Raw genomic sequence first — 26,082 nt, 5'->3', positions numbered from 1 at the left:
TGTACCGAAGTACCCCCCCCCCCCTAAAACCATCTACAGAATTCCTGAGTTTCCAACCACACAATGAAGGAACAAAAAGAGTGGAGGTACACCTAGCCTGGTCCAATGTCTTTATCCGCAAGGACTCACGAGCCTCGAAGCGTTATGTCAGATGTTCAGGCTGGGATCACTTCACCATTGAGCGTTAAATATTCACGAGACGTGTCACAAAAGATATTATCTTAAGGTCATAGGTCAGTCTGTCCTTATTCTACCGTGTTTGGAAAAGCATTGACATAATCTGCAAGGATAGACAGGATGTGAACCCTCTCCAGTTGATTCTGCCTGGTTTGATCCATCGTATCCTGTTGACGGCATGCTGGGGGTAAGCCTCTGTTTGTGTTAATAAGAATATGATTTCTATAAGCATTTTTGAGGTATGGTGGACGACACATAGGGTACGTTCGTTTAGCTTCCCTGGGTCACCCCGGTCTGCCCCGGTACTTTCGAATAGCTTTGACGGGGCTCACCTAGGTCAGCTCCCAGTGCCCTGCTTGTCGAGTGGGTCACTTTGGGGGTGACCTGAGGTGCATGCTGTCACCACGATAGGGCGGGTGTGATCGTTCGATTAGCTCTTGTCAGGGGCTCACCCGAGTGAGCACCGCGGAGTAGACCCAGTGAAGCTAAACGAACGCACCCTGTAGGAGTGAACTTTGGTTGCGGTGTACCCCAAACAAATATATAAAAAAACGTTTAGTGTCCTAAGCTAGTATTTTGTTTACCACACTTCAAAATGGTCAGTAGCGCCATTCCCTCCAGAGCCAAATTTCATAGAGCTTCTAGGGGCTAAGCATAACAATTGCTTTGCATGACATGTCTTCCTTCTTGATAAAAACAGGATTACCAACCAAATTTCCACGTGATTTTCAGGATAAGCAAACAACTGCCGAATACCAGTAACAAGCAAAATGCAACTGAATTTGCTTAGGAAAAAAAAAAGACGCTGACATTGGCAGAGTATTTTGTCAGAATTTCAGTATTTTACTCTTTGCTTAATTTAAAAAAATTATCACGAATGTAGTAACTCATCATATCATGCAGCCATGTCAGGGAAATCGCATAGATTTACGAGGAAGACATAAAATTTAGGGCAACGATTTTCTCGTGTCTTTGTGCACAAAATTAGGCACAACTACACACCGCAGCAATGGCGCGCGGTGCCCATGGCGGCGGCGTGCAGCACTTGCGCGCCTGGGTTGGGTGGTGTAAAGAGTTAAAAAAAAAAAAAAAAAAAACGTTTTAAAACACAAACCAATAGAGGTGACACGCGCGCGTATATTGTGTAGTTCCGCTTATACCAAAGACAATGTACTTCAAGTAGTAGTGTGCGTGCGCTGAAACGCAAGCGGACAAAAAATGCGTCCCACGCGCGCGCAGAGCGCGTTGGGACACTCAATCGGCGTGTGTACGTACGCACGTTTGTGGGTGTCTGTACGACGAATGCAGCAGTGGAAGTACAAACCGAACGGAATGTAATAACAAAGTATTTCACCTGAATTTGAAATTTTTCAAAAGACAGGCCGTAAACTTTGATTTTACCGGGCAATGATCAGTTGGTGGTGTTTCATCATGAGGCCGCAGGTGCTGTTGTTGTATTTCATTATAAGTTTGTTGCAGTTTCGGCTCTCACTTTGTAACGAATGGCAGATTTGTAAGTAATTTTGTAAGATAGGCCTACCGTAGCCCAATTAATTATAGCATTACCTAGAACTGCTTGGCAAATTTCGTTGCTAAAAAAAAAAATTGAGTGAGGCACCAGTCACAACAATGTAAACTTAAGGTAATGTTGGCTGGTAACCTGCGTTTTTCGGTAATAAGCAACACTCCTATTTGCTAAGCAAGTTTTTGTTGTTACATGTTTTACGAAACTGGGCCCGTATATTTACATTCATTGTTTTCGTTGAAACGTAAAGGCAGTGGTAATTACTCAAAATAATTATATAGCATAAAACCTAACTTGGTAACGAGTAATGGGGAGAGGTTGACAATATAAAACATTTTCGAGAAACGGCTCACTCTGAAGTAACGTAGTTTTCGAGAAAGAAGTAGTGTTCCACGAATTTGATTTCGAGACCACAGATTTAGAATTTGAGGTCTCGAAATCAAATATCTGAAAGCACACAACTTCGTGTGACAAGGGTGTTGTTTTTTTCTTTCATTTCTCGCAACTTCGACGACCAATTGAGCTCAAATGTTCACAGGGTTGTTATTTTATGCATATAATAATAATAATAATAACAACAACATGCATTTATATAGCGCTTAATACAACAAGGTTTCTAAAAGCGCTGACCAGGAACTGTTAGATAACAAAAAATTACAATTAAAAGTGGGATGAAATAGCAGAAAGTGAAAAGACTAGATAGATTTAAATAAGTGTGTTTTTAGAGCGGTTTTAAATGAGTCCAGTGTAGATGAGGCACGGATGTGAACGAGAAGATTGTTCCAAAGAGTGGGAGTAGCGAGTGAGAAGGAGCGGTTTCCATAGCGAGTGCGGGGGATAGGACCAGAGTTGAATTCCATATGTTGAGATACAGCAAGTGAGAAGACTGGTATTTGGCAGTAATTACCAATAGTGCCCAGTGTCTTTAAAGCCAGTGGACAATATTGGTAAATGTCATAGACCAGTCTTCTCACTTGCTGTATCTCAACATATGCATACAATAACAAACCTGTGAACATTTGAGCTCGATTGGTCGTCGGAGTTGCGAGATAACTATGAAAGAAAAAAACACTCTTGTCAGACGAAGTTGTGCTTTCAGATGCTTGATTTCGAGACCTCAAATTCTAAACTTGAGGTCTCGAAATCAAATTCGTGGAAAATGACTTCTTTCTCGAAAACTACTCCACTTCAGAGAGAGCCGTTTCTCACAATGTTTTATACTACCAACCTTTCCACCAATTAAGGTTTATGCTAATAATTACCAATAGTGTTCACTGCCTTTAAATAAATGAGGAAATTCGCTCTCAGCTCGTTACTATTCCCCACTATGACAAACGAATGTTTCAGTGACTGGTTGCAACCATTTTTTTGGTAGTGAACTATTCAGCTACACGACATTTTTTCTCTAACAAAAAAATGTACCCAAACCCTTAAAAGACACTGGACACTATTGGTAATTGTTAAAGACCAGTCTTGCTCACTTGGTGTATCTTAATATAAGCATAAATAACAAATCTGTGGAAAATTTGAGCTCAATTGGTCGTCCAAGTTGCGAGATAATAATGAAAGAAGAAAAACACCCTTGTCACACGAAATTGTGTGCTTTCAGATGCAAGTTGATTTCGAGACCTCGTCTAATTCTGAGGTCTCGAAATATAAATTCGTGGAAAATTACATCTTTCTCGAAAACTACGTCACTTCTGGGGGAGTCTTTTACTCACAGCGTTTTTTTTACTATCAACCTCTCCCCATATACTCGCTACCAAGTAAGGTTTTATGCCAATAATTATTTTGAGTAATTACCAATAGTGTCCACTGCCTTAAAAGCCATTATACACTTTCGGTACAGAAAAGAAGAAAAAATTCACAGATTTACAAATAACTTACAGGGTTTACAGAAGGTAATGGTGAAAGACTTTTATTGAAATATTATTCCATGAAATGCTTTACTTTTTGAGAAAACATTAAAACAATATCAATTCTCCATAGCGAGAATTACGGATTTATTTTAAACACATGTCATGACACGGCGAAACGTGGGTGGGTTTTCCGTTATTTTCTCCCGACTCCGATGACCGATTGAGCCTAAATTTTCACAGGTTTGTAATTTTATATATACGTTGTGATACACGAAGTGTGGGACTTGGACAATACTGTTAAAGGCAGTGGACACTATTGGTAATTACTCAAAATAATTATTAGCATAAAACCTTTCTTGATGACAAGTAATGGGGAAAGGTTGGTGGTATAAAACATTGTGAGAAACACCTCCCTCTGAAGTGCCATAGTTTTGGAGAAAGAAGTAATTTTCCACGAATTTTCAAATCTAAACGCACACAACTTCGTGTTTTCGAAGGGTGTTTTCTTCTTTCATTATTATCTCGCAACTTTGATGACCGATTGAGCTCAAATTTTCACAGGTTTGTTATTTTATGCATATGTTGAGATACACCAACTGTGAAGGCTAGTCTTTGTCAATTACCAATAGTGTCCAGTGCCTTTAACCGAAAGTGTATAATGGCTTTAATTGAGCTTGATGAGTTGCGTTTCTCTTTCTTGTTTTCACCTCATCAATTCAGTTCGAGATGATTGTGAGGAGTTCTATCGATTTACCCATCCGGCCAAGTTTGGAAGCACAGTTACACTAACGTGTGATCCATGGTGAGTCTGATATAATCAGTGCCAACTTCATAATGCCTTTAGGCACAACAATGACAACCGTTTTGTATTACTATAATACATCATACACATTCATGACCGAGAGTCGAGTTCTCATTGGTCCATTCATTATCACGTGCCAGGGGCCGATTTCATATACGCCTCTCTTAATATTTATGCATGAGGTACGTCACAATGCTAACCCAAATTGAGGCGAAGGCCAGGGCGGGCGCAGCCACTGCAATGACGTCAGGCGTATTGTAATGAAACTAATCGCTTTGATTTCAGTTATATGACAGAACCCGTAGCACTGTGGAGAAGAGCGACCGGGGCGTCGATTAAAAGTGTAACATCTTGGAGGTCCATTAAGTTCGACCTTACTGGTAAATCAAACCTCGTTCTAAGACACAATATGGCACTCACCATCAAACGCGTTGGCGATGCAGAAGCTGGGATTTATGCGTGCTCAAGATTAAACAAGTAAGTCAAAGAAACTTTGTTTTTCTTCTTTTTCCCAGGGATAAGTTGGTTTATTGTCGACATGTCACACAAATCATAATCAAGAAAAATATTAAATCAACCACGGCACATTTCCATGAAGCTGTTCAGCTGAAAAAACACCGATTAGCAATTTTGCTTTGCTATTAATAAAATAGAAATATTAAAATATATATATAATAATATTATATAACATTCAAAATGACACAATATTGAATCTACATTACGAATCTACACTTATAACTAAGGGATTAAAAGGGTAGCGCCGAGTTCCGTAAACGGCCGTTTAAAACCGGCAGAGTCGTGACAGTGTGATAACGGCCCGGGTTTTTGTTGTAGGCCTTTGCATGTTAATCGGACAGAGAAGGGGACAATTTACATCGTTCACATTAAACACTTGGAAAAGGTTCTTGCACTGCCGTGAACGATTGGTAAAATAGTCCCAGTGTATACAGACGTTATCAAAAAATACTGTTTTGACCTAAAATGACCCAAAAATTGGTCTGTTCACGAACTGTGCAGTTTTAGAGCTTAGCAACAACCATATTCGGATTCAGTACCATTGAAAATCATTGTGCGTCAAATTTCATGCTGTCCGGAGATGAGGACCACGAAACCCCCTTTCACTACCAATCCCATGGTCTAATATGCATAAAACAACAAACCTCTACCCATTACCAAGTGAGGTTATTTGTTGATAATAATTATTTTGAGTAATTACCAATAGTGTCCACTGCCTTTAAATCCACATTACTTTTATTTATTGCTAATCGAATAAAGCATGTTGACCTATTTGTCATTTATATTAGAGAAGATATTGTAAAAATGTTCTTTCTTTTTCTTCTTCGTAATTTAGACCGAAGAGTTTGCATCATGTTGTGATACGTCCCAATATAAAGCCAATGCTTGAAATCGATTGGGATTACAATGGTAAAACAATGCAGAAGCTGTAAGTTTATCTTGTAGCGTTGTAATTTTGCTTCCTGTATTTAGTATCAACAACTTACCCTCATAAACATAACAATGTAATTGCCGCTGTCATAATACTGGGTTTGAAACTTGGTGTCATGCTTGACGTTTGTTCTTTTCGGAATTTGTGTAGAAAGTGGGCCATACTTTTTCGAACAACTAATTTTTTAAATCTACTATATCGTTGCGGTACCCGCTGCCAAAACGTGGGATTCGAACTGCCTCTAGCTACCAGGCAACCTCGGTAGTCTAGTTGGTAAGACACTGCTCTGGAATTGCAAGGGTCGTAGGTTCGAATCCCACCCAAGTATTAATACAAAAATTTGAGTTTTTAATATATTATGGGGCTTGTGGTGTTTTTCCTGACTGGACCAGAATGTTAACCTTTTTCTCTATAGTATATTTTGCTTGTTGTAAAGTTTTTGTGCTGTTGTGTTATATCCGTAGTCTTTATTTAAATTTGGCTGTTTTAAATATTAATTAATGTTTTTATAAATATATTTTTTAATTAATACAATTTTAAAATTTTAATGTATTTGTAGTTGCTGGGCACCTCTGAAAAACAGTGTTTCACTGAGAGGTTTCCCCAGGGTAAATAAGAAATAAACAAAATAAAATATGCCTGTGATGTTTGTTCCCAGGACTCGGGAAAGACAGTGCTAATACACATCGGTGTGGGTAAAAGCCCAAAATTAGGCCACATAAAAAAAAAATTGTTGATCGTCCCCGCCCGACCGTTCAAACCCCCCCCCCCCCACCCCATTTTTTTTTTTTTTTTTTTTTTTTTTTTCCAATCATAAAAAACAATTTTTCCCATGTCTGGATAATTCCTAATACTTTTACTGCCCAGATTTTTCAGCTGATATTTTTTTTCAAAACGTACACTGTGCTTAGTTGTTTGAAAAAGTTTACAGAAAATGTCATCTAGGAGTTAAATTTGTTTGACAAAACTATTGAAACTATCAAAAACACACAAACCCTCTGTTTTATAGTGATTGTGATGATTTCTTTATTCTTGCTTTCATATTTGACATGTCAACAAAACTTAAAAAAAAAAAAAAAAACTCCCTCCCTCCCCCATCCGCAAAAAAAAAGCTGGCGGCGGTAATCATTGTCATTTCATGTTGGGTTTTGGGAAGATCTAGCCCTTCCCGTGGTCCTTTATATCCGCAACTGCATTTCACAAAGTGCCTACGAGAAAGGCTCTGCTAGGGTCGAAACGTCAGGCCATTAACTATTTTTTTGCAAAATAAGATTGGGTAACACTCGGCTGATTTATAAAATCACGAGCCGGCCATTATGTTGCTATTGCTGCTGCTGCGGGCACTACTGTTGTTGCTGCTGCAACTACTGTTGGTCACTATGTAAAAGAACAATTTCAATCAATCAATCAGAGGGAATTAATATAGCGCCAAAATCAACCAAAGTGGTTCAAAGGTGTTCTGCTGATTTCTGCTAGTAGCCGCAGAGTTGTGTCAAGCAATATTTTCTGTCTATAGGTTATGGGAGACTTTGGGACGCTAGGTGGCAGCAGACTTACCAGGTAAAATCTATGTTCTCGGTCATGTGCGCACGCTCAGAACTACGTAAACAATCGAAATTTACCCGGTAAGTCTGCTGCCACCTAGCGTCCCGAAGTCTCCCATTAGAGCTGACTAAATAGTCGCACAATAGAAACCCTAGTGTAATAATGTGTTTTCTAATTTTTCAAACATCGTGTTAATTATCACGCGTGTTAACAACTATTGTATGCTTTACCCACTTTTAGCATTTCAGGCAGAAATATTTAAAGGAATCCTTTCCTACCATTACTTACTTTTAATCATGTATAGTTATGTGTGAATCTGTGAACACTTTTTTTTCGATACTTTTCTTCTTCTTCTTTTGCTCTTTGCCACCCCCCCCCCCCCCCTGCCATGGATTGACTGCTGTGCTAGAATTGAAGACAGGAAAGAGCCGTCAGAATTCATGTTCAGATGGGACGAATGGTCGGGTTGTACATCATGCGGCACCAAGGGTACATCAGCTTCGGGTAGAAGATACCGGATGGGTAATAAAAATAACTAGACTCAAAAACAACCAGAGACTAATCAAGGTAGTCATTTTCTTTATTTATTTTTTTTATCAGAGTTCCCGCCAAGGCACAAATTCATTACGCTGCTGCTCGACAGCCGATGTTTTGCTTACTGTGTGCCATTTCTATTTCAGAGAGCTTTTTAACCGTGAGCACACGAACGGGCATGTTAAATTTACTGTACGAAAATGAATGACGTGACGTAATGAACGCACGAGCTAGCCGCCAATTTTTCTTGCTATTTCTGTGGAATAATGATTTTTTAGCAACAATCTTCTGCTACAGGAGTAAACATTGCTTACCGTAACTGAGCGCTTTGAAATTGGCCCCTCTTTGCCTAAAGATTGCGGTCTTGGTCATCATGCTAAGAGTCCACTGGGCCAGCGCCAGTTGGTGCCAGTTTGCGCCAATGCAGTTTACTTTGGCGCCTAGTGTCGCCGATAAGGTGCCTAGTGGCGTGTAGTGGCTCAAACTGCCTCCCAACTGGCTCGTGGTGGCCCGAACGGCATCAAATTTGAACGTGGCGGCCAGAAAATTTCAAAATATTTGAAATTTGCGTCGCGCCACTTGCATCGAGCAATCAGCACCAAGTGGCACCAAGTGGCGCGAACATATCGCCCTTTGGCGCAAACAATCCGCCTATTGGAATCCACTGCAATGTTGCGCCAATGAGATTTTGCTCGACATGGCGCCACTTGGCGCCAAGTGGCACCTTGTTTGCGCCACTACGCGCCAAATAATTCCAGCAGAGGCGGATAGCCCGCCAAAGCGTGCCAAATGGCACCCGATTGGTGACAACTTCGCGCCAAATGCCACCTGGTTGCCCGCCATTCGGCGCCACTTGCCGCCTATAAAAGCAGGGCGGCATCGCAGGATTTTCTCACACAACTTTCAAGATTCGACTCGACAACACCTCCACGCAGTTTTACCTTCGCAATTTCTAGTCTGTTTCACTCTACTGCAGGAGGTAAGCTCCAATTCTCCATCTTGAATTGAATGGTATCTTCGTCAAGTATATAAATAAATCTCTCGCTCTATCTTGGCACTATGTTGCCAAGCAACGCCCCTGTATGTATTTTTGTCATCATCTCTCCATCTTCTGTTTTGTCGCCCTCTTTTTCTTGTCCAGTTTCTTGGAGTCCAGTTAGTTGTTTTGCATGCCCACATCGTCATGCCTCCTTGCAAGGTGGCCTGTCCATCACCACTTCTTTGATTCGATCGTCTTTAAAATATCCTGCATTTGAGTTCAAAATTTGTTATAGTATAACAAAAAAAATGTTATAGGAAACAATAAAAATAATAATGATACTAATAAGACATTTTGTAAAGCGTCTAATGCAAAAAGGTTCTAAGCGCATAAAGAGAACAACACAATTAGAGAAAGATACAAGAAACAAATTACAAAAAAGCAGCTTTAAACAAATGAGTTTCCAACAGGGACTTAAAAAATTGTAAAGAAGATTCTTCCAATGAAACGGTGCAGCATATACAAAAAAAAACGTGGCCATAAAAATGGAAGAAGCTCTTGTAGTTGAAAGCAATGACTGTTGAGATGACCGTGAAGTCCGAGTCGAGGAAAAATGATGAACCAGTTCAGATAAATAAGCAGAAGATGGACATGTTTTAGCCTTGAAAGTTGACAGAAGAATTGTGTAATCGGCCTAAATGTTTGCTCCAATGTCATGCACAGGGTACGCTCATGAAATGGTTCAAACAGCCGATGCATACCACAATGGAGTTCCTTATAAAGAATCTCTTGGTTTATGGGATCGTCGATTTTGGGACCATCTTAAGGATCCCATCCACGAAGATATGCGGGTTAGACAAAAGTGCTTACCTACCTGCCGGCAAAGTAAGTATCATTAAAAAATACTGTATTGACATCTTTGGTAACAGACCGATCAATTAAATGTAGTGGACACTACGGTTATTGTCAAAGACCAGTCTTCTCACTTGGTATATCTAAACATATGCATAACATAACAAACCTGTGAAAATTTGAGCTTCAATTCAATTCAATTCAATTCAAGGTATTTTATTCAAATATTTGTAGCCAAAGGCTAAATTACAATTGAATTTACAAGGTAAAAACATCAAGATTACAAACATTAAAGGCAGTGGACACTATTGGTAATTACTCAAAATAATTATAAGCATAAAACCTTTCTTGGTGACGAGTAATGGGGAGAGGTTGATGGTTTAAAACATTGTGAGAAACGGCTCCCTCTGAAGTGACGATAGTTTTCGAGATAGAAGTAATTGTCCCCGAATTTGATTTCAAGACCTCGGATTTAGAACTTGAGGTCTCGAAATCAACCATCTAAACGCACACAACTTCGTGTGACAAAGTTGTTTTTTTCTTTCATCATTATCTCGCAAGTTCGATGACCGATTGAGCTCAAATTTTCACAGGTTTGTTATTTGATGCATTGAGAAACACTATGTGGGAAGACTGGTCTTTGACAATCTACCAAAGGTGTCCCGTGTTAGTTTAATGCCAATAATGTCGACATTGTGTTTTGTGTCGTACAAAAAGTGTACCCAGGGTAGAATGCAAATTAAATCATGCTTTAGGTTGTACTATTTGAAATGTAATCTCTCTTTGTTTTCCCCACACGCTGCAACCCGCACAGGTAATGGAAGGAAATTTGCAGACCAAATACAGAGTTACCAAAAACGTGAGTGAAATCGCCAAACAAACAAAATGTATTTATAAAAACATAGCTATAATTATAATATATGCACATATTTTTTCTGACGTCTTTGTGACATACGGCCGAAAGGCCTATAGGTGTCAAGATCAATTCATCATTTACAATTTTTGTTTTTTACCATTATAATGGTGTAAATTAAAGATGTACAGAAAATGGGTTTCGTTCTGGTCCTACAATAACTCAGCGGTTTGTATAAGGTTATAATTACTGATACCAAGTCAGAATGTTTTCCACAAAAAACGGCAGTTTAATTTTGGTAATTGCCGAAGAAACACTGGACTGTTGAGGAGTTGGCCATTTTCACAATCCGCGCTTTTTTTCTTTTTCTTTTTTTGTAGCAAACTTTGTTTTCTTGCATGGTGTTATTACTGTTGTTGCTGCTGCTCTGGGGTTACTGTTGCTGTTGATGCTGCTGTCCGTGTTGCTGTTGTCGATATTGTTGTTGTTGTTGCTGCTGTTCGTGTTGCTGTTGTCGATGTTGTTATTGTTGTTGTTGCTGTTGCTGTTGCATTTGCTGCTGATGTTGCTGCTGCTGTTTCTGCTGCTACTGTTTGGGGGGGGGGGCGCTAATCATCCTTACTCGCAGCTAAGAGCTGAGTTGCGAAGGCTACAACGTGTTCGTAAGCAGGCTGCTGCTGTTGTCGTTGTTGTCGATATTGTTGTTGTTGGTGTTGATTTTGTTATTGTTGTAGTCGTAGTTGTGGTCGTTGATTTTGCTGTTGTTGCTGTTGCTGTTGCTGTTCGCGTGATCATTGCTGCCCTCTAGCGTCTCAATACAACTTACTGACTTCACTTGTCTTACCGTTTTTACACTTGCAGCTGATTGTAGCTTTACCAAGCATGTTTCAGTCGATTTTGTGCGTCTAGGAAGTACCATTAGGCTCATCTGTGACTGGTGGTAAGTTTTAACGAGATAACAAAGTAGACAACCAACACGAGATTCAGTCTGCAATATTGTCAATTACAAATTTTATACAAGTGACAAACAAGCGAGATGCCGGAAAAAATCACAGTGGACCTATTTTCCGTCTCAGTTAAGACGGAAACTATTTTCGTGAAATTGTTGTACTAATTTCTCACAATCTGCAGCACTTCAGCAAATACCCTAATATTTTAAAGGAAGCTTTTCCATTAGAACAGCTTTAAACCGTGTTTAGTGCATGAAGTAGACGTCTGTGTCTTGAGGAAAAAAAATTATTTAAAAAAAACCCTTAATACTGAATATGGGGCTTTTGGGACGCTTGGTGGCAGCAGACTTACCAGGTAAAATCAATTGTTCTCGGTCATGTGCGCATGCGCAAAACTACGTAAGCAATATACCTTTTTTGCAAATACCATTGCGCAAGCGCAGACTGTTAAATGAGAGGGATTGTAGGATAGATATGGATCAAAATAATTTGATCACGAGCTAAACAACAATGCACCCATTCCAAGCTTTACGCGCGCGCCCCAGTATTTTTCGCGAATTGGTCTATATTGAAGATAGCAAAAATCCGACGTCCCGTAAAGGATTGTGGGAAAAATTTGTGCACCTCCCCAGACGGTCGTCACGTCACGTAACGTAAGTTTGTAAACATTGACATTGTTGTGGTGGACGGGCATGCTTCTGTGGCGGAAGACAGTTTCACCCACGAATGGGTGTACACCGTACCTCCATGCTTTATTTAGCCATGTCAGATGTGTATTATTAATATAAAAAAACTACGACAATAATGCCATCGGACCAGTGTGTGCTGTGCGACTCAACGTAAGAACGAGGGACTGTACATGTATGTACATACGTAGGTAGGTCCATGCATGTTCTTTTGACTTTGAATGAACAGTTTCATATAAAGTTTATTTAATAAAGTATCAATAAAGCTTGTTGATAATTTAATCATGACTGGGTCATTATTAAATCATCAAGCATGTCAAACCCAACAAGCTGTAGGCTACAATTTGAGTATTGTATAGGCTAGATTTATGTGTGATTAGTGGTAGAAACTAAGGAAGAAACATAGGTCTATTCAATTATATATAATTCCTCAACATTGTTTAGAGATGACAGATATGATATTATATTCAGAATATAATGTCAATATTCTGATAATGATACTGCTCATTAATTAGCTCATAGTCATATTAGTCATGACTGACTTTCAGGGCAGAGTGTTTGGTTATGATTTCCAAGGCAAAAGACCATTCATAAATACCTCAATCGGTTTCGCTATTGTATACCTGTTGTGGTGGAGAGCGCGTCATGTGGGGTGGGGGTGTTTAAAGTTAAACTGCAAAATGAGACCTATCAGTATATAAGTTGAGAATCAGGTTTAACAGATGTACAAAATATAGCCTATTATTTATAAAGAATATAAAAGCGAGTTACTGTATAAATAGTCCTCTCAACGTGGCTTTTTATTAGTCTTTCATAACCAAAATTGTATTAATTGGGATAGTTGCCCCCAAAATAATAAAGTTAAATGGTAACAATTTCCAAGTAAAACCAAAAGGATTTATCTTTTGAGGATGCCCAATGCAGAATCTATTTATTTTATTGAATAAATCGAACTTATTTGGAAAAAAAAAAATTAAAAAATTATATTCTGTTTTCAAATTCCTGCTTTTCGAATTACAAACCTACAAAAACTCATAGTCTCATAATTATATGATAAAATTATAGACAACATAATGTAGATAAACATACGATTATTACAGTACCAGTAGGGTCTAACAATAAAGCTCACAACTTGATGCTTTATTGTAATAATAATAATAATAATAATAATAATAAACAAGCATTTCTAAAGCGCCCCACGAAGAACGGAGCGCTTGACAAAGAAGAGGAACAAAGAAAACAGTGAATCACGGAAACAAATGAGTTTTCAATTTCCGCTTGAAAACAGACAAAGACGGCGCTTCACGAAAACTGATCGGAAGTTCATTCCAAAGACGAGCCGCGGTAGATGTGAAAGTCATGTCACCAGCTTTCTTGTACGATCTTTAGACAACAAGCCGGGTCCGATCAGTGGAGGAGCGCAGTCTTGGTCTGTGTTCAGCGGAACCAGTGTTCTGGAGTTGAGTCATGGCAGTGTACTAAAGTATCATTTTTGTAATACATGCACAAAACAAAGCACAAAGTATGTAATTATATTATGCACAGAATCATGTTCGTACAATACATGTAACATCCCTTGATAAAAAAATGGTAAGTACTAGTATGCTAGGACCTAAACCAGAACCTTGTCGTACTTGTCATGTCATGATCTACGGTATAACCATGAAGGTAGAAATAGGTTTATATTAATAAATTTAAGTATAAACCACAATTACTTAGTCACATTTGGTCACTTTAACTTTGAACAATATCAGTGGTAGACCTAAAAAGTTGATGGTGTGAGAAATAAGGAAAAAGTATCATCTGGCTGCCACATAAAGTTTTTAAAATGTACAACTACCATGTATGGTTAAAAGCTATTCTATTCACGTCCACGTCATTGCTGATTAGTGGCATACAATTACAATACAATCGAATCAAGACAATGTAACCATTTATTGATAGGCTTTATCCATAGAGCTATATCTAGACCCTAGTCTAGACCAGGAATACAGTCATGACAGTCCTCGATCATCATGACCTTGGCAATGTTTCTCTGTTTTGAAACAGATAAATGTCTTACTTTTGTCATGGAGATCCTTTTGTCGGAGTCAATGGTGGGAAGTTTTCGTTGTTATTTACGATACCCTGAGGATGACTGATGGTTGCGGGAGGGTCAATGATCCGTGTTGCAACTTCCCGTCATTGACCCTGCTACAGACGTAGACGGGCAAACCTAAAAATAGTAATTTTATCGCGAAAAAAGGTCGCCTTTGGAGTTTGTCTTTAACTACTGTGTCTTCGCACATTCACTTTGGCTAAAGATGACCTTAATTCGTCTATGCCAGAACTATTTATTCTATCAAGCAGCCCTTTCTCGGTCACTCCTGCCACATCCATTTTGCAACCGATCTTTCGTGTACGAACGTTGAACGTTGTTTACTTTTTTGATCGAGGTGCCAAATTGTTCCCACAGTCCTTGCGCGCACATGCGCAGTTGTTCAAATTTGCTATCTTAAATAAGGTCTATGACCTGGTAAGTCTGCTGCCACCTAGCATTCCAAAGTCTTCTAATGTGATGCAGTTTTTATTACTAATTATTACCATCTATTTTGTTAACTGCAGTGCCAAACGTTACGGCGGAATTAAGTGGTTCAAGCTAAATGGGGACCTACGTACAAGAAGTGAGATTACCTATGACTGGCACGAGAACGAGAGCCGCAATCGTATTGTGCTGAACTACGACATGTCATTGGAGATAAGACGGGCTAGAGCTACGGACGAGGGCAGCTACACATGTTTTGACAGCTCCGTTAACCCAGCCGCCCTTTTGTACATAAAGCTTACGTAAGATCGGTTCATCTCTTATGCCTATAATATCAAATAACTACTGATAATGACTTACAACAAAGGAACATTTGCAACGTTCGTCGTGTATATAAATTGTGGGTGGAGCTACCCAGGGAGAGCTGTTCATTGGCTCCGACGTGGTCGACCGGTGTGGCGGTTTCAACTTTCCGCCGTGTTCAGTTTTCCGAATGATCAAATACGAAAACATTACGTCATGCGATGCCTGCGCACAGCAAGCAAAAGTAGTCCATTTTTATTGACATCTTGAGTCATCCGTGTTACCCTCCGGTAGCTGTCATGGCGGCGTACACGAGTACAACAAGCGGCGAACGCATGGATCGTATGAGAGAATTTGGTGTGAAGACCAAGCAAATTATCCTGTATTTAACCAGTGGCACAAGCAGTGTGACCCGCTTTAAGTTGTACGCATGAATACAAGTAAAGATGGGGCAAGAGATATGACTAAACAGAAAAGAATCGAAATAGAAACAATTTGGGGTCACTGAGAGAACTACAGTACTCGCCAGGGTACTCGCGGCGGTATTTTTTCTGGCTACGTCACCCGGAAAACTGAACACGCCGGAAAGCTAAAACCGTTCAAACAACGTGCAGAAATGTCCGGCTACGTCACCCGGAAAACTTAACACGGCGGAAGACTGAAACCGGCCGACGTACCTCCAAAACCTATGAACACTATGTTATAAAACTAACATGTCAACGTTTCATTTCAAAAGGATAATAATGGAAGAAAAAGCACCCTAGTCGCACAACAAGTTGTGTGCTTTTCAGGTACTTTTGGTACGCTTGGTGGCAGCAGACTTACCAGGTAAAATCCATTGTTCTCGGTAATATGCGCATGCTCAGAACTACGTAAACAATGGAAATTTACCTGTTAAGTCTGCTATCGCCTCTAGTGTTCAAAAGTATCCCATTCGTGACATCAGCTGAGGTCTCTTATAATTTAAATAGTTTCAATGAGAAATTTAAAACTTTCTTTCTCAAACACACTACGTTACCCTTCAGAGGGAGCCGTTTCTCACCATGTTTTATAGTATCAACAGCTAGCTGCTCCCCATTGCTAGTTACCAAGTCAGTTTTTATGCAAACAATTATTTTGAGTAACTATCAACAGTGTCCACTGGGTTTTTTTCAGCTGCTCTATGAAATTGGGTGCAGGCTGGGGCCCATAGAACTTCTATTTTAGTATGTTTTTCATCATCAGTTTAAAACTAATTTGAAATAAGGTTAAGCATGTATAACGTAATATTCTTCTTTCAAACAGCCTTGCTAGTTTGAGTTCCCATTTGTTATATACAAAAAACACAAGACACGCCCTGCATGTTGTGGACACCACCAAGACAGGGAAGAGAGAGAGACTATACAGCGGAAGGAAGCGCGTCTTCACCAAGTGGAGCGCGTGGGGACCGTGCAGTAGCTGCGGTGAGCCTGGAAAACGTGCACGAATAGGTGAGTACCTATACTTGGTTTCAAGTCTTTGATCAGGGCGTTTTATCTGCAGCTGTTAGCCGCTACAAACAGCGCCCTCTTGTTATCAACCTTCTTGTGGAACACCAAAGTGTCCAGTGTATCTAATAACGGTGATGAATTTGTATGTTTTTAATAGCCATCATAATTACCATCAACGAGTACCTTTTAAATAATTGCGTGATTTTTTTTCTTTTTCTTGTTTTTTTTTTTTTTTTAATATCCAGGTACCTGCTTCATTTTAGACAAATACAGAAAGCAAGAATTCATCGACTTCCCGTGCTTCCGACATGACAATAATTTAAAGGCGTTAGGATGGGTAGGCATGAGCAGTTCTGAAATGAGAAAGAAAGGTGAAGCATACACGGATGAAAAAGAGATCCAATCCTGCAATGTGCCATGTGCATCGTTAGGTAAACATTTCATTATTTTGAATGGAATATTGACCCCAAAGAGTTATATATATAGCAAATAGAGGGCGCACTGCTGGTGATGATGCTTCTTGCACAAAACGCGACGGACATAGATATAGAATAATATAATACCTAGATCGGCCGCGCGTACATACGCGCCATTAGCCGTACACACAAATTCCTGACGTCGATTTCACAAAGAGTTCGGACCAGTCCTAACTTAGGATTAGTCCTAGGAGATATACAAATTGCATGGATAGTCCTAAGTTAGGACGAGTAACTGGTCCTAACTCGAGATAAGACTAGTCCTAACTCTTTGTGAAATCCACCACTGGTTCTTCATGGACGCGTTAAAAAGTCACGTGCTGGTTTGACTGCGCTGAAAATGATTATTGAAAACAGTCCTTAAACACACGGTGGGCTATGTTATTGGACAGGTTTGTCGCACCATTTTTTTATAGACCCATATCTATGATAAATGACAACAAGCAAACTTCATAAACTCAACATAAGCACAAACGTATAAGTATAACAGAGGCTAATCATTTATTTTTCACCGGTATAGTAGCATAAAGTCACTGCAGTGTGCACGCAGACCGCGCATAGTTTGAAGCATACAGTTAAGAAAACAAAGCAAATGCGTATTGTATAATCAGTTTGGAGAGTAATTATGCCTAGCTGCACTTGCTCTAGAAATGGGTTCATGTGAACGCGTATTAAAGTATTAAGTAAAGTCTTGCAGCAAAGTTTTAAATCAATCAATTGAAGATAGTCTGGTAACCCGACAACACCGTTACAGTTATAATGTAAAACCTATAAAGAGCTCGAGGTCCACTACAATTTCCGTTGTTTCGGTTTTTAAAGAACTTTTAGATAACTCTTTTCACTTATCTTACAATTTATTCATTTATTATTATGCGCAAGATTCATTAAAAAAAATATGTAAAGATGCGAATCACAATAGTAAAAAGTACAGATGTTGACAATAATACTATCTAAGAATATTTAAAAATGTAATATGCACTGAAAACTAATACAAGAACAAAAGTTAAAAGCTATCAACATAAACTATACATCAGCCGGCCAAAGGTCATTAAAACTAACATAAAGCCTGCCGAAATAAATGTGTCTTGAGCAACGTTTAGAAGGTATACCTGTATCTAATTGGCGATCCTGGTGACATGTTGGCGATAATTCCAAAGTTTAGGGGCAACACACTCAAAAGTGCGATCTGGAATGATATTTATAAAAAATATTGTTTAAAAAATAAATGGAGTTTCCCTTTACAAGCATTAGATAAAACAATGTCAGTATCACTTGAGAGGAGTTGTAATTAAACGACGATAGTCACCACTACTACCTAATAAACCTGTTCAATACCGTGCATGCAATAAACACTATTATAGCCTATAGGAGTATTATTAGACCCAAAGTCCCAATGAATATTATCATTAATACAGCATACGATGGAGGAAAGAAAAGAGTAAACCTGATAAACAACCGAAAAGAAGTGCATTTACATCAATGGTAATCATTGCTAAAACTAAAAAGGAAAAAGTAGGCCTACTTACCTACCTTGTCAGCTTTCAATGGACTCAGTCTAGTCTGGGTCCCCTTCTCTTTTCTCTGCTGAGACTTATGGCTGCAGAGCAATTTGCAACCATCCTTTAGCCTTAAAAGGCACAGTTACATTAAATACCATGAATAATTCGGCTGGAGGAAAGTCTCGAAATTAAACCAAAATGCTGTTTTGCTATACTATAACAGAACTTTAAACGCAACCGCGTTCGTCCCGTCTAGTGCGCCTTCAATGTTTTGGTACCAGCACGTGACCGCTTGGTACAAAATGGCCGCGCACATGCCAGAACCCACGTATGTACGCGCGGCCGATCTATTTATTTAATTCTATATCTATGGACGGGACTGCAATGAGACACACGCGCGCGCCATTTTGTACGCGCGTTGAAACTGAAACACACGTTGGAGTTTGTTTTTATTGAACGCTATATATTCCGACAGGACTGACATTACGAGTCCGTACCGAACATCAACGATACTGTCCGAATGTTGACGACAACACGTTCGGAACATTTCGAATAACTTCGAAAGAGGAGGAATTCCTCCTTTTTGGTCACGTGATTTTGGGTGATACCGGACCCTAAATTCGACAGAGCCTAGTCGGAGATTTTTGGGTCTGGGAACCAGACTAGCGATAATATTCCTCCCAGCCTCGCTACCATGGGCAGCGCGCCGTATCGATACCTCTCGTCGCAAATCTGATGACTAGCTGTCGAAATTATACGTGTTGAACCAGATTGTCATTAATTGACGATCAAAATAATCTCGTAATCCCTCCGGCCTGGCGGCCGTTGGGAGGAGGGTTACGTTATCGCAACTAGTACGTGCAGACATTGTTTCCCTGGAGATGACCCCCGACCCTGACAAGTTGCGTCATGCTCTATTTTTACCGTGGGTGATACCTGACCTAAGATTTTTAACAAGAGACGTCAAGGAATCTTTGGTCAGGGGACCAGACTATCTCGTCACTTACCCCTGGGAGGGATGTACTGCTGGGAAACAACGCTGATTGGCCCAGGAAATTGGTTATGCATTAGATGTCAAGTGCGTGCGCGCGTAGCTTTGTACGTTGATCATGACACGAACACGTTTAAAAAAAAACGAAAGACATGCGTGCGCGCGTAGCAAAGATTGAATAATGAATACGTATGCGCATTAATGGCTCATTTAAATGTGCTAGCATATAGCACATTTAAATTGGCCAATTCCAGGGGTTATGATCGAGCAAGTCATGCTGGGAAAAACTGGCGCATTGAGATCGATCACCCCTGGGAACGAGGTTGTATTCCTCCATTCTACTCTATTAAGCCACTCAATATTTTTTTTTTTTTTTTTTTTTTTTATTACCCCAACAGACTAAATTATCATCTTCGTATACGTAACGTTCGTACGCGCGTTTCAGATACACATAATATGCGCAACTGATTGGGTTCCAGGTGGGTCAAAAGACGTCTGGGTAATGCACGCCGTGTGATAGTCGTCGGACTATCACACGGCAAACGATGCACTATTACACGGCAAACGATGCAAGATCACACGCCAAACGATTTGTCCTGGAGAACTCTGTCTGATCTTCATATGTGTAAAGCTTCTCTGGATACTTTAGTGTGCGTGTGGGTGTGAGGAACGTCAGTTCTGTTCGTTCTGTTCAGACCATTAAAACAACTCGTTAAACAATCTGCCATCAGATGGGTCCAGATGTGAAAACAAGATCCGTTAAAAAATCCTAACAAATTTGTGTTTTTGGCAAATTAGTGTGTAATGTTTGACTTCTCCTAACTATACCCCTTCTCTTTCTCTCTTTCGCCCCATCCCCTCCCTCTTTTGATCTCTCTTATTGCTCTTTAGTTGAGTATGACCCGTTTTCTGCAGTTGCAAAAGAATATAAAGCAGCTGGAAAGGAAAAAGACTCAGCGTTGGAGAAAACAAAAGGTAACTGATGTTCAGTGTCTAAACTAGTTATGAGCTGTTCGAATGTCGAGTTGACTAATAATAAATAACTCTTATATAGCGCATTTCACAATGACCGTATCAGTGCCCTGCTGGTCATAGAACCAATAACATCCCTTTTAATGTTTCTCAGCTCCCTTGGGGGACCGGGAGTATACAACCTGGGCAACAGTTTATATCGCTCCAAAGGCTTTTGCATTCACAATCACCTCTACCCTCGCAGGTACCCATTTATTCCCCTGGGTGAAGAGAAGCAATTATAGTAAAGTATCTTGCTCAAGGACACAAGTGTCACGACTGGATTCGAACCCACACTCCGGTGACTGCACCAGAACTTGAATTTGATACTCTTAACCACTCGGCCATGACACTCACAACAAACCGGTGTTTAGCTGCGAAGACGAAACAATAGATTCATTTATATAAGTGGTTTAAAGGCACTGGACACCTTTGGTAATTGTCAAAGACCAGTATTTTCACTTGGTGTATCATCAATAATAATGTCTAAACTAACAAATCTGTGAAAATTCGGACTCAACCAGTCATCGAAGCGGTAAAAGAATAGTGAAAGGAAAACACCCTTGTTGCTTAAGTGTGTGTGTGCCCTCGGATACCTATAATCTTTAGAGAGAAATTACCTCAATCTCAAAAACTACGTTACTCCAGGGGGACCCGTATCTCACAATGGTTTATACCACCAACAGCTCTCCATTGCTCGTGATCTAAGTACTTATGTAAACTAACAATTATTTTGAATACAAACCATTTGTGAGCGTAGATGGATTTCACTAAGAGTTAAGACTACTAGTCATATACTCGATCTAACTTAGGACTTATGTTTAGGACTAGTTCTAAGTCAAGACTAGTCTTTGTGAAATCGACCCAGTGCCTTTAAGTACGCGATAAAACATAGCAAAGCTAAATCTGTTGAATTGATGCAGTTACCATTTTTTTTATATAAAAAACTATTTGTTTTTCGATTTGTCTTTTTTCATCTATTGTTTTCAGTTGAACAGACAAAGGTGCATATTTACGTAAAAGATGACGTCACTCTTCCCTGTCCACAGTAAGTGCATTCATTCTCATAATTTAGCGTGAAACGAATTAAAAAAAACTACATCAAATATTAAACACATGGGGTTAATGGTGGCGTGACGCAGACATGTGTCCTCGATCAAGGGGCCTTTATCACAGCTTGGGCTCTATAGACCTTTATCATGGTGCAGCCATCTTGAATTTCTCCCATTGATATCAATGTCATCAAACCGGCTGGAAGAACAAAATAGTCTGGTTCCTATTTGCAAAATGATTATTAGCATTCATTGTTATTCGACACGAGAAACATGACCAAGATGGAGGCAGCAGGGTGATAACGGTCGACGAGTTCTTTCATACATAGCTCTCCCCAACTCACGGAAGTCCTTCATGTTGATGACACGGAAATAGCTATAGTCCTAGCTGTATCGGCTAAGTCTGCCAGCAGACAACCTTACATGCGTGCATATTACATCAAAGATGACAGCCAGTGTAAGGGGTTCTATGGCCCTTGTTTAAACCCAGTTTTGGATTCGGCTCAGGCTATAGCTTGGCCAGGCGGTAGTTTAGACGAGAGGACAGGGCCTGAAGCCAAAGCTGTGGTTTCGAAAAGGGCACTGACAGTTCATTATAATATTGTCTTCAGGGCCACAGACTCTGACGTCATAGAGTGGAAGAACTCCATTCTCACTTCAATGCCGTCAGCATCGAGCGATTCGAACTTGCCTCGTGTGTACGTGGACGTACAAAAAGGAAGCCTACACATCTCCAATGCCAGCTTATCAGACAGCCACTCTTATCACTGCTCGTTGAATGGAATACGCGTTTTATCTACACGATTACTTGGTAATTACTTCCCTACTGCTACTTTCTAGGCCTATACGTTTTCCTCCAAACACTCTTTTCGACTAGGCGATTCATAGAGGTGCTTAATATATAGCGCTCATCAATAATGCTTGGACCAGGGCCGATTCATAAAGCCTTTAAGCACATTAACCTGCTAAGCAAAGAAAAGTATTCCGTGGGAAAGACAGGGTACCAGCCAAAATAACATGAACTTTACATTGACATGACCGGTATACCTACCCATTTGTGGTTAGCATAGTCGTTTTCTAATGCAGTATTTTTTGCATAACGACTTTTTGAAATTGGGCTGAGGTTAATACCAAACTGCAATATCTTGTGTTTCATCATTAAAGGCAGTGGACACTATTGTTAAATACTCAAAATAGTTATTAGTATACAACCTTACTTAAGTTGGTGACGAGTATATGGGGAGGGGTTGATATTATAAAACATTGTGAGAAACAGGTTTGTTATTAACGCATATGTTGAGATACACAAACTGTGAAGACTAGTCTTTGGCAATTACCAATAGTGTCCAGTGTCTTTAATGGCTTTTTGAAATTGGGCCCAGGTTGCCAAACTGCAATATCTTGTGTTTCATCATTAATTGACTGTACCCGGATTTTGGTGGTCAGCCTCACCCGGAGTTTTTAGAGCATAATATTGATCAAGAAGACGTCAGATTATTCCCTCCCGCTTCGCATGCAAATTAAAACTCATAACGTATTTCTGTTTCTGCCCTCAGTCTCAAAGCAAATCGTGGACATGCAAGGTAAGTTAATGTATTTGTTGGTTTCACTGCAACATCGTCGACGCAATACCAAAATATGATTACAACTTTAATTTCGATGTTGACCATCTTTTATAAAGAAATTTACCATGAATGTCTTATGTATTATAAAGAAATTTAACATGAATGTGTGTTGTATCTGTCAACATTTTGCAGATGTTCAGTTAAAACTGTTAGCCTTCACTTCGTGTGATATTTTCCTAAAATTAAATTCATGTAATTTGAAATAAGCAGATTTAAAGTGAAGATGTAGGTCAACGTTTATATAAGAGAACAAGGTTTGACGTCACTTGTAATGCCTCCCCCCTTTCTATCTCTTATTAAAGGCAGTGGACACTAATAGTAATTTGATCTTGAGACCTCAGTTTTGTATCACCCATATGACAAAAAAAACCATAAACGTAACAAAAATCAACCATAAATGTAATATCAACCATAATTGTAATAAAAATCAACCATAAATGTAATAAAAATCAACCATAAATGTAATAACCCAATCAACCATAAATGTAATTAAAGTCAACCATAACTGTAATAAAAGCCGTTACAAACAAAAATCCTCGGATTCAACAAAAAACCAAACACGAAAGCATTAAAATGAAAAATAAACTGTTTGGAAAAGAAGAGTGAAATCATACATGTAGCATGCAGAGAAATTGTTGTGAATAGGGAAGAGAGTGTAGCCACGAAGACAGTTCTGATTGATATTTTCCCAGGACATGGGTGCATCAAACAACTTTGTTAGTGTATGTAAAGGCCTTAAGGCAAACAGAAAAAGTAAAACCGGTACATAACTCACGGTGTTTCAGATCTGTTATAGTTAAGGCACACAATCATTGCAAAATGAAGAGCACTTTTATGGGACAGGCTATTCTGAAACCATTGGAGGCGTGTTTGTGTTTTAAACGAAAATTTGGAAAGGAGAGAGGGAAGGGCGTTGGATGAGTGGTAGGGGGGGTGGGGGGAGTGTGGTGAGGAACAGCATACATCTTTTCCCATATGTATGGTATGCCTAGAAACATTCCAAGTAAGATGTTGTACTTTCTCATAACGTGTGAGATGTCATATCTGTAATAGTAATTATTACGTAAAATTTAATGCCGGTATGTTAAATGTATGAGAGTGCAAGGCGTTATATTAGTTCTTACGCAACGATCTGTTTTATGACTTTGGAGGTCGGATGGTTGGGTTTTAATGGAGGGGGTGGGGTGGGGGGGGGGACATACAGAGTAAAATATTGCCCAGCCACAGGTATGCACAAACAGTCTCTGGCCAATTATTGTTGTATAAACTTGTGTGCGGGAAATTTGAAAGTATTTCCGGCGGCGGCCAAAATGAGGCTGGGGAGCAAAATAGTGTATGTAATTGATGGCCAACGGGCATAGGGTATTTAAAGGCAGTGGACACTATTGGTAATTATTCAAAATAATTATAAGCATTAAACCTCAAATGGGGAGAGGTTGGTAGTATAACACATTGTGAGAAACGGCTCCCTCTGGTGAAGTGGAGTAGTTTTCGAGACAGAAAAGTTTGGCCCTGGTAGAAACCATTGTTCTCGGTAGTGTACGCATGCTCAAAACTATGTAAACAATGAAAATTTACTTGGTAATAGTCTGCTGCCACCTAGCGTTCATAAGTCTCTCGTTTCTCGTTTGTAATTAATAACACTCCTTTTCTGTCACAATTATTTTTTATTGCAGCTCTCAAAGAGAGTTCTCTCTACCTTGGAAAGGTCCTCTTTTTCACCACAGTAATCTTCGTCATCATCACGACTGTTAGAGTCATCTTGAAATATGTACTGGATTATATGATACCCAGTCGTCGTATATAAATCTCACCGTGGTCACTCGTTATAAACGAGTCGCAACCAGACTACCGATGTTGCAGCGTGAAGTATGCAAACTGCCAGTGGCTGAAGCAGCGGGATCGTGGGGGCGCCTTGATCAGAAACATGCCTCGCCCCACCCCCAGAAATAAATTATCAAATCAAATATAAACAAGTAAGACTTAAAAATTAGTTAATTAGTTGTTAATTAATAAGTTAATAAAAAAAAATTAATTATAAACTACGAAAGTCCAATGTCTAGTTATCGCAGTTTTCATGTTCACAATTTTATTTTGGAAACAGTTTTGTTTTTGTTCGTGTGTTGAAGTGTTTTGAGCGTTTTGAGAGTAGGCCTAGTTAAAGTCACCTGGAAATAGATTTTTTTTTTCTTTCAAACATAAGAGTATATGCTTACGAACAATAAAACAATTTTTTTAGTAATTGTTTGTCCGATTTATATGTTTAAAAAATATATAAAGTTGTTTGGGGGCTGACTCCGCCTACCCCTTTTGTGACGTCAATCGTGGCAGACTTTGCCTGCAATGCGTATAGTAAACACACGTGCAAAGTACATGTACGTCCAAGTCGTGAGTTGGTACATTTCAAAAAGTATTTTTCTGCATTCAGCATCAATACACCTGGTCGGCATTGCCGGAAAGAAAAAAAACTCACGATTTGGTCCGTACATGTACTTTGCAATTGTGTTTACTCTACGCATTACAGGCAAAGTCTGCCTCGATTGACGTCACGAACAGCGCCCTCTCGGGTCGGAGTTTACTCTTAAATTTGTAAATAACATAAGAACTGATTTTGTAAAACCTTAGTTAACTGTTTATTCACATTCCACTCATCAAAACACATATATTAGTGACAAAAGCTTTATTTTGAAAAAAATACCACTTCCAGGTGACTTTAAATTTTATTTTAAAGAGTACCGGGTAGTTATTATTGTGCGAACACCGGGGAAATGTATTTTAAAAAGGATAATTATAAAAAGCTTTGCATACCTGCATTTTTAGTCGGGGAAAAACATAACAAGATCTGTATGAGACGACCTCTACATAAACGTTCAATTATGAGAATAGCATGTTATTGACATTTGATTCAGAATAATGATAAACA

The 26,082-nt window shown here is 39.4% G+C and overlaps 1 protein-coding gene across 1 annotated transcript; it reads left to right on the top strand.

The window, feature by feature from the left end:
* Positions 1-270: 270 nt before the first annotated feature.
* Positions 271-25,385, top strand: LOC117304873. The gene is made up of 16 exons (XM_033789507.1): positions 271-364; positions 4,282-4,363; positions 4,649-4,840; positions 5,715-5,807; positions 7,765-7,877; positions 9,592-9,753; positions 10,535-10,579; positions 11,435-11,513; positions 14,814-15,035; positions 16,321-16,505; positions 16,751-16,936; positions 20,363-20,446; positions 21,473-21,530; positions 22,146-22,345; positions 23,091-23,117; positions 24,836-25,385. The coding sequence occupies exons 3-16, from the start codon at positions 4,653-4,655 to the stop codon at positions 24,964-24,966; spliced, it is 1,773 nt and encodes a 590-aa protein (XP_033645398.1). The 5' UTR covers positions 271-364; positions 4,282-4,363; positions 4,649-4,652; the 3' UTR covers positions 24,967-25,385.
* Positions 25,386-26,082: the final 697 nt, after the last annotated feature.

The sequence above is a fragment of the Asterias rubens genome, chromosome 21 (assembly GCF_902459465.1).
Source record: "Asterias rubens chromosome 21, eAstRub1.3, whole genome shotgun sequence".
NCBI lineage: Eukaryota > Metazoa > Echinodermata > Asteroidea > Forcipulatida > Asteriidae > Asterias > Asterias rubens.
The sequence above is the reverse complement of the archived record's forward strand: the minus strand, read 5'-3'. Positions and strand labels throughout refer to the sequence as shown.

Bases quoted from the DNA above. Each gene is read 5' to 3' on its own strand.
- LOC117304873 (XM_033789507.1), top strand. From the start codon at position 4,653: ATGACAGAACCCGTAGCACTGTGGAGAAGAGCGACCGGGGCGTCGATT. The intron at 15,036-16,320 runs GTAAGATCGGTT...TCTTTCAAACAG, and splicing joins CTTTTGTACATAAAGCTTAC to CCTTGCTAGTTTGAGTTCCC. The intron at 23,118-24,835 runs GTAAGTTAATGT...TTTTTATTGCAG, and splicing joins GCAAATCGTGGACATGCAAG to CTCTCAAAGAGAGTTCTCTC.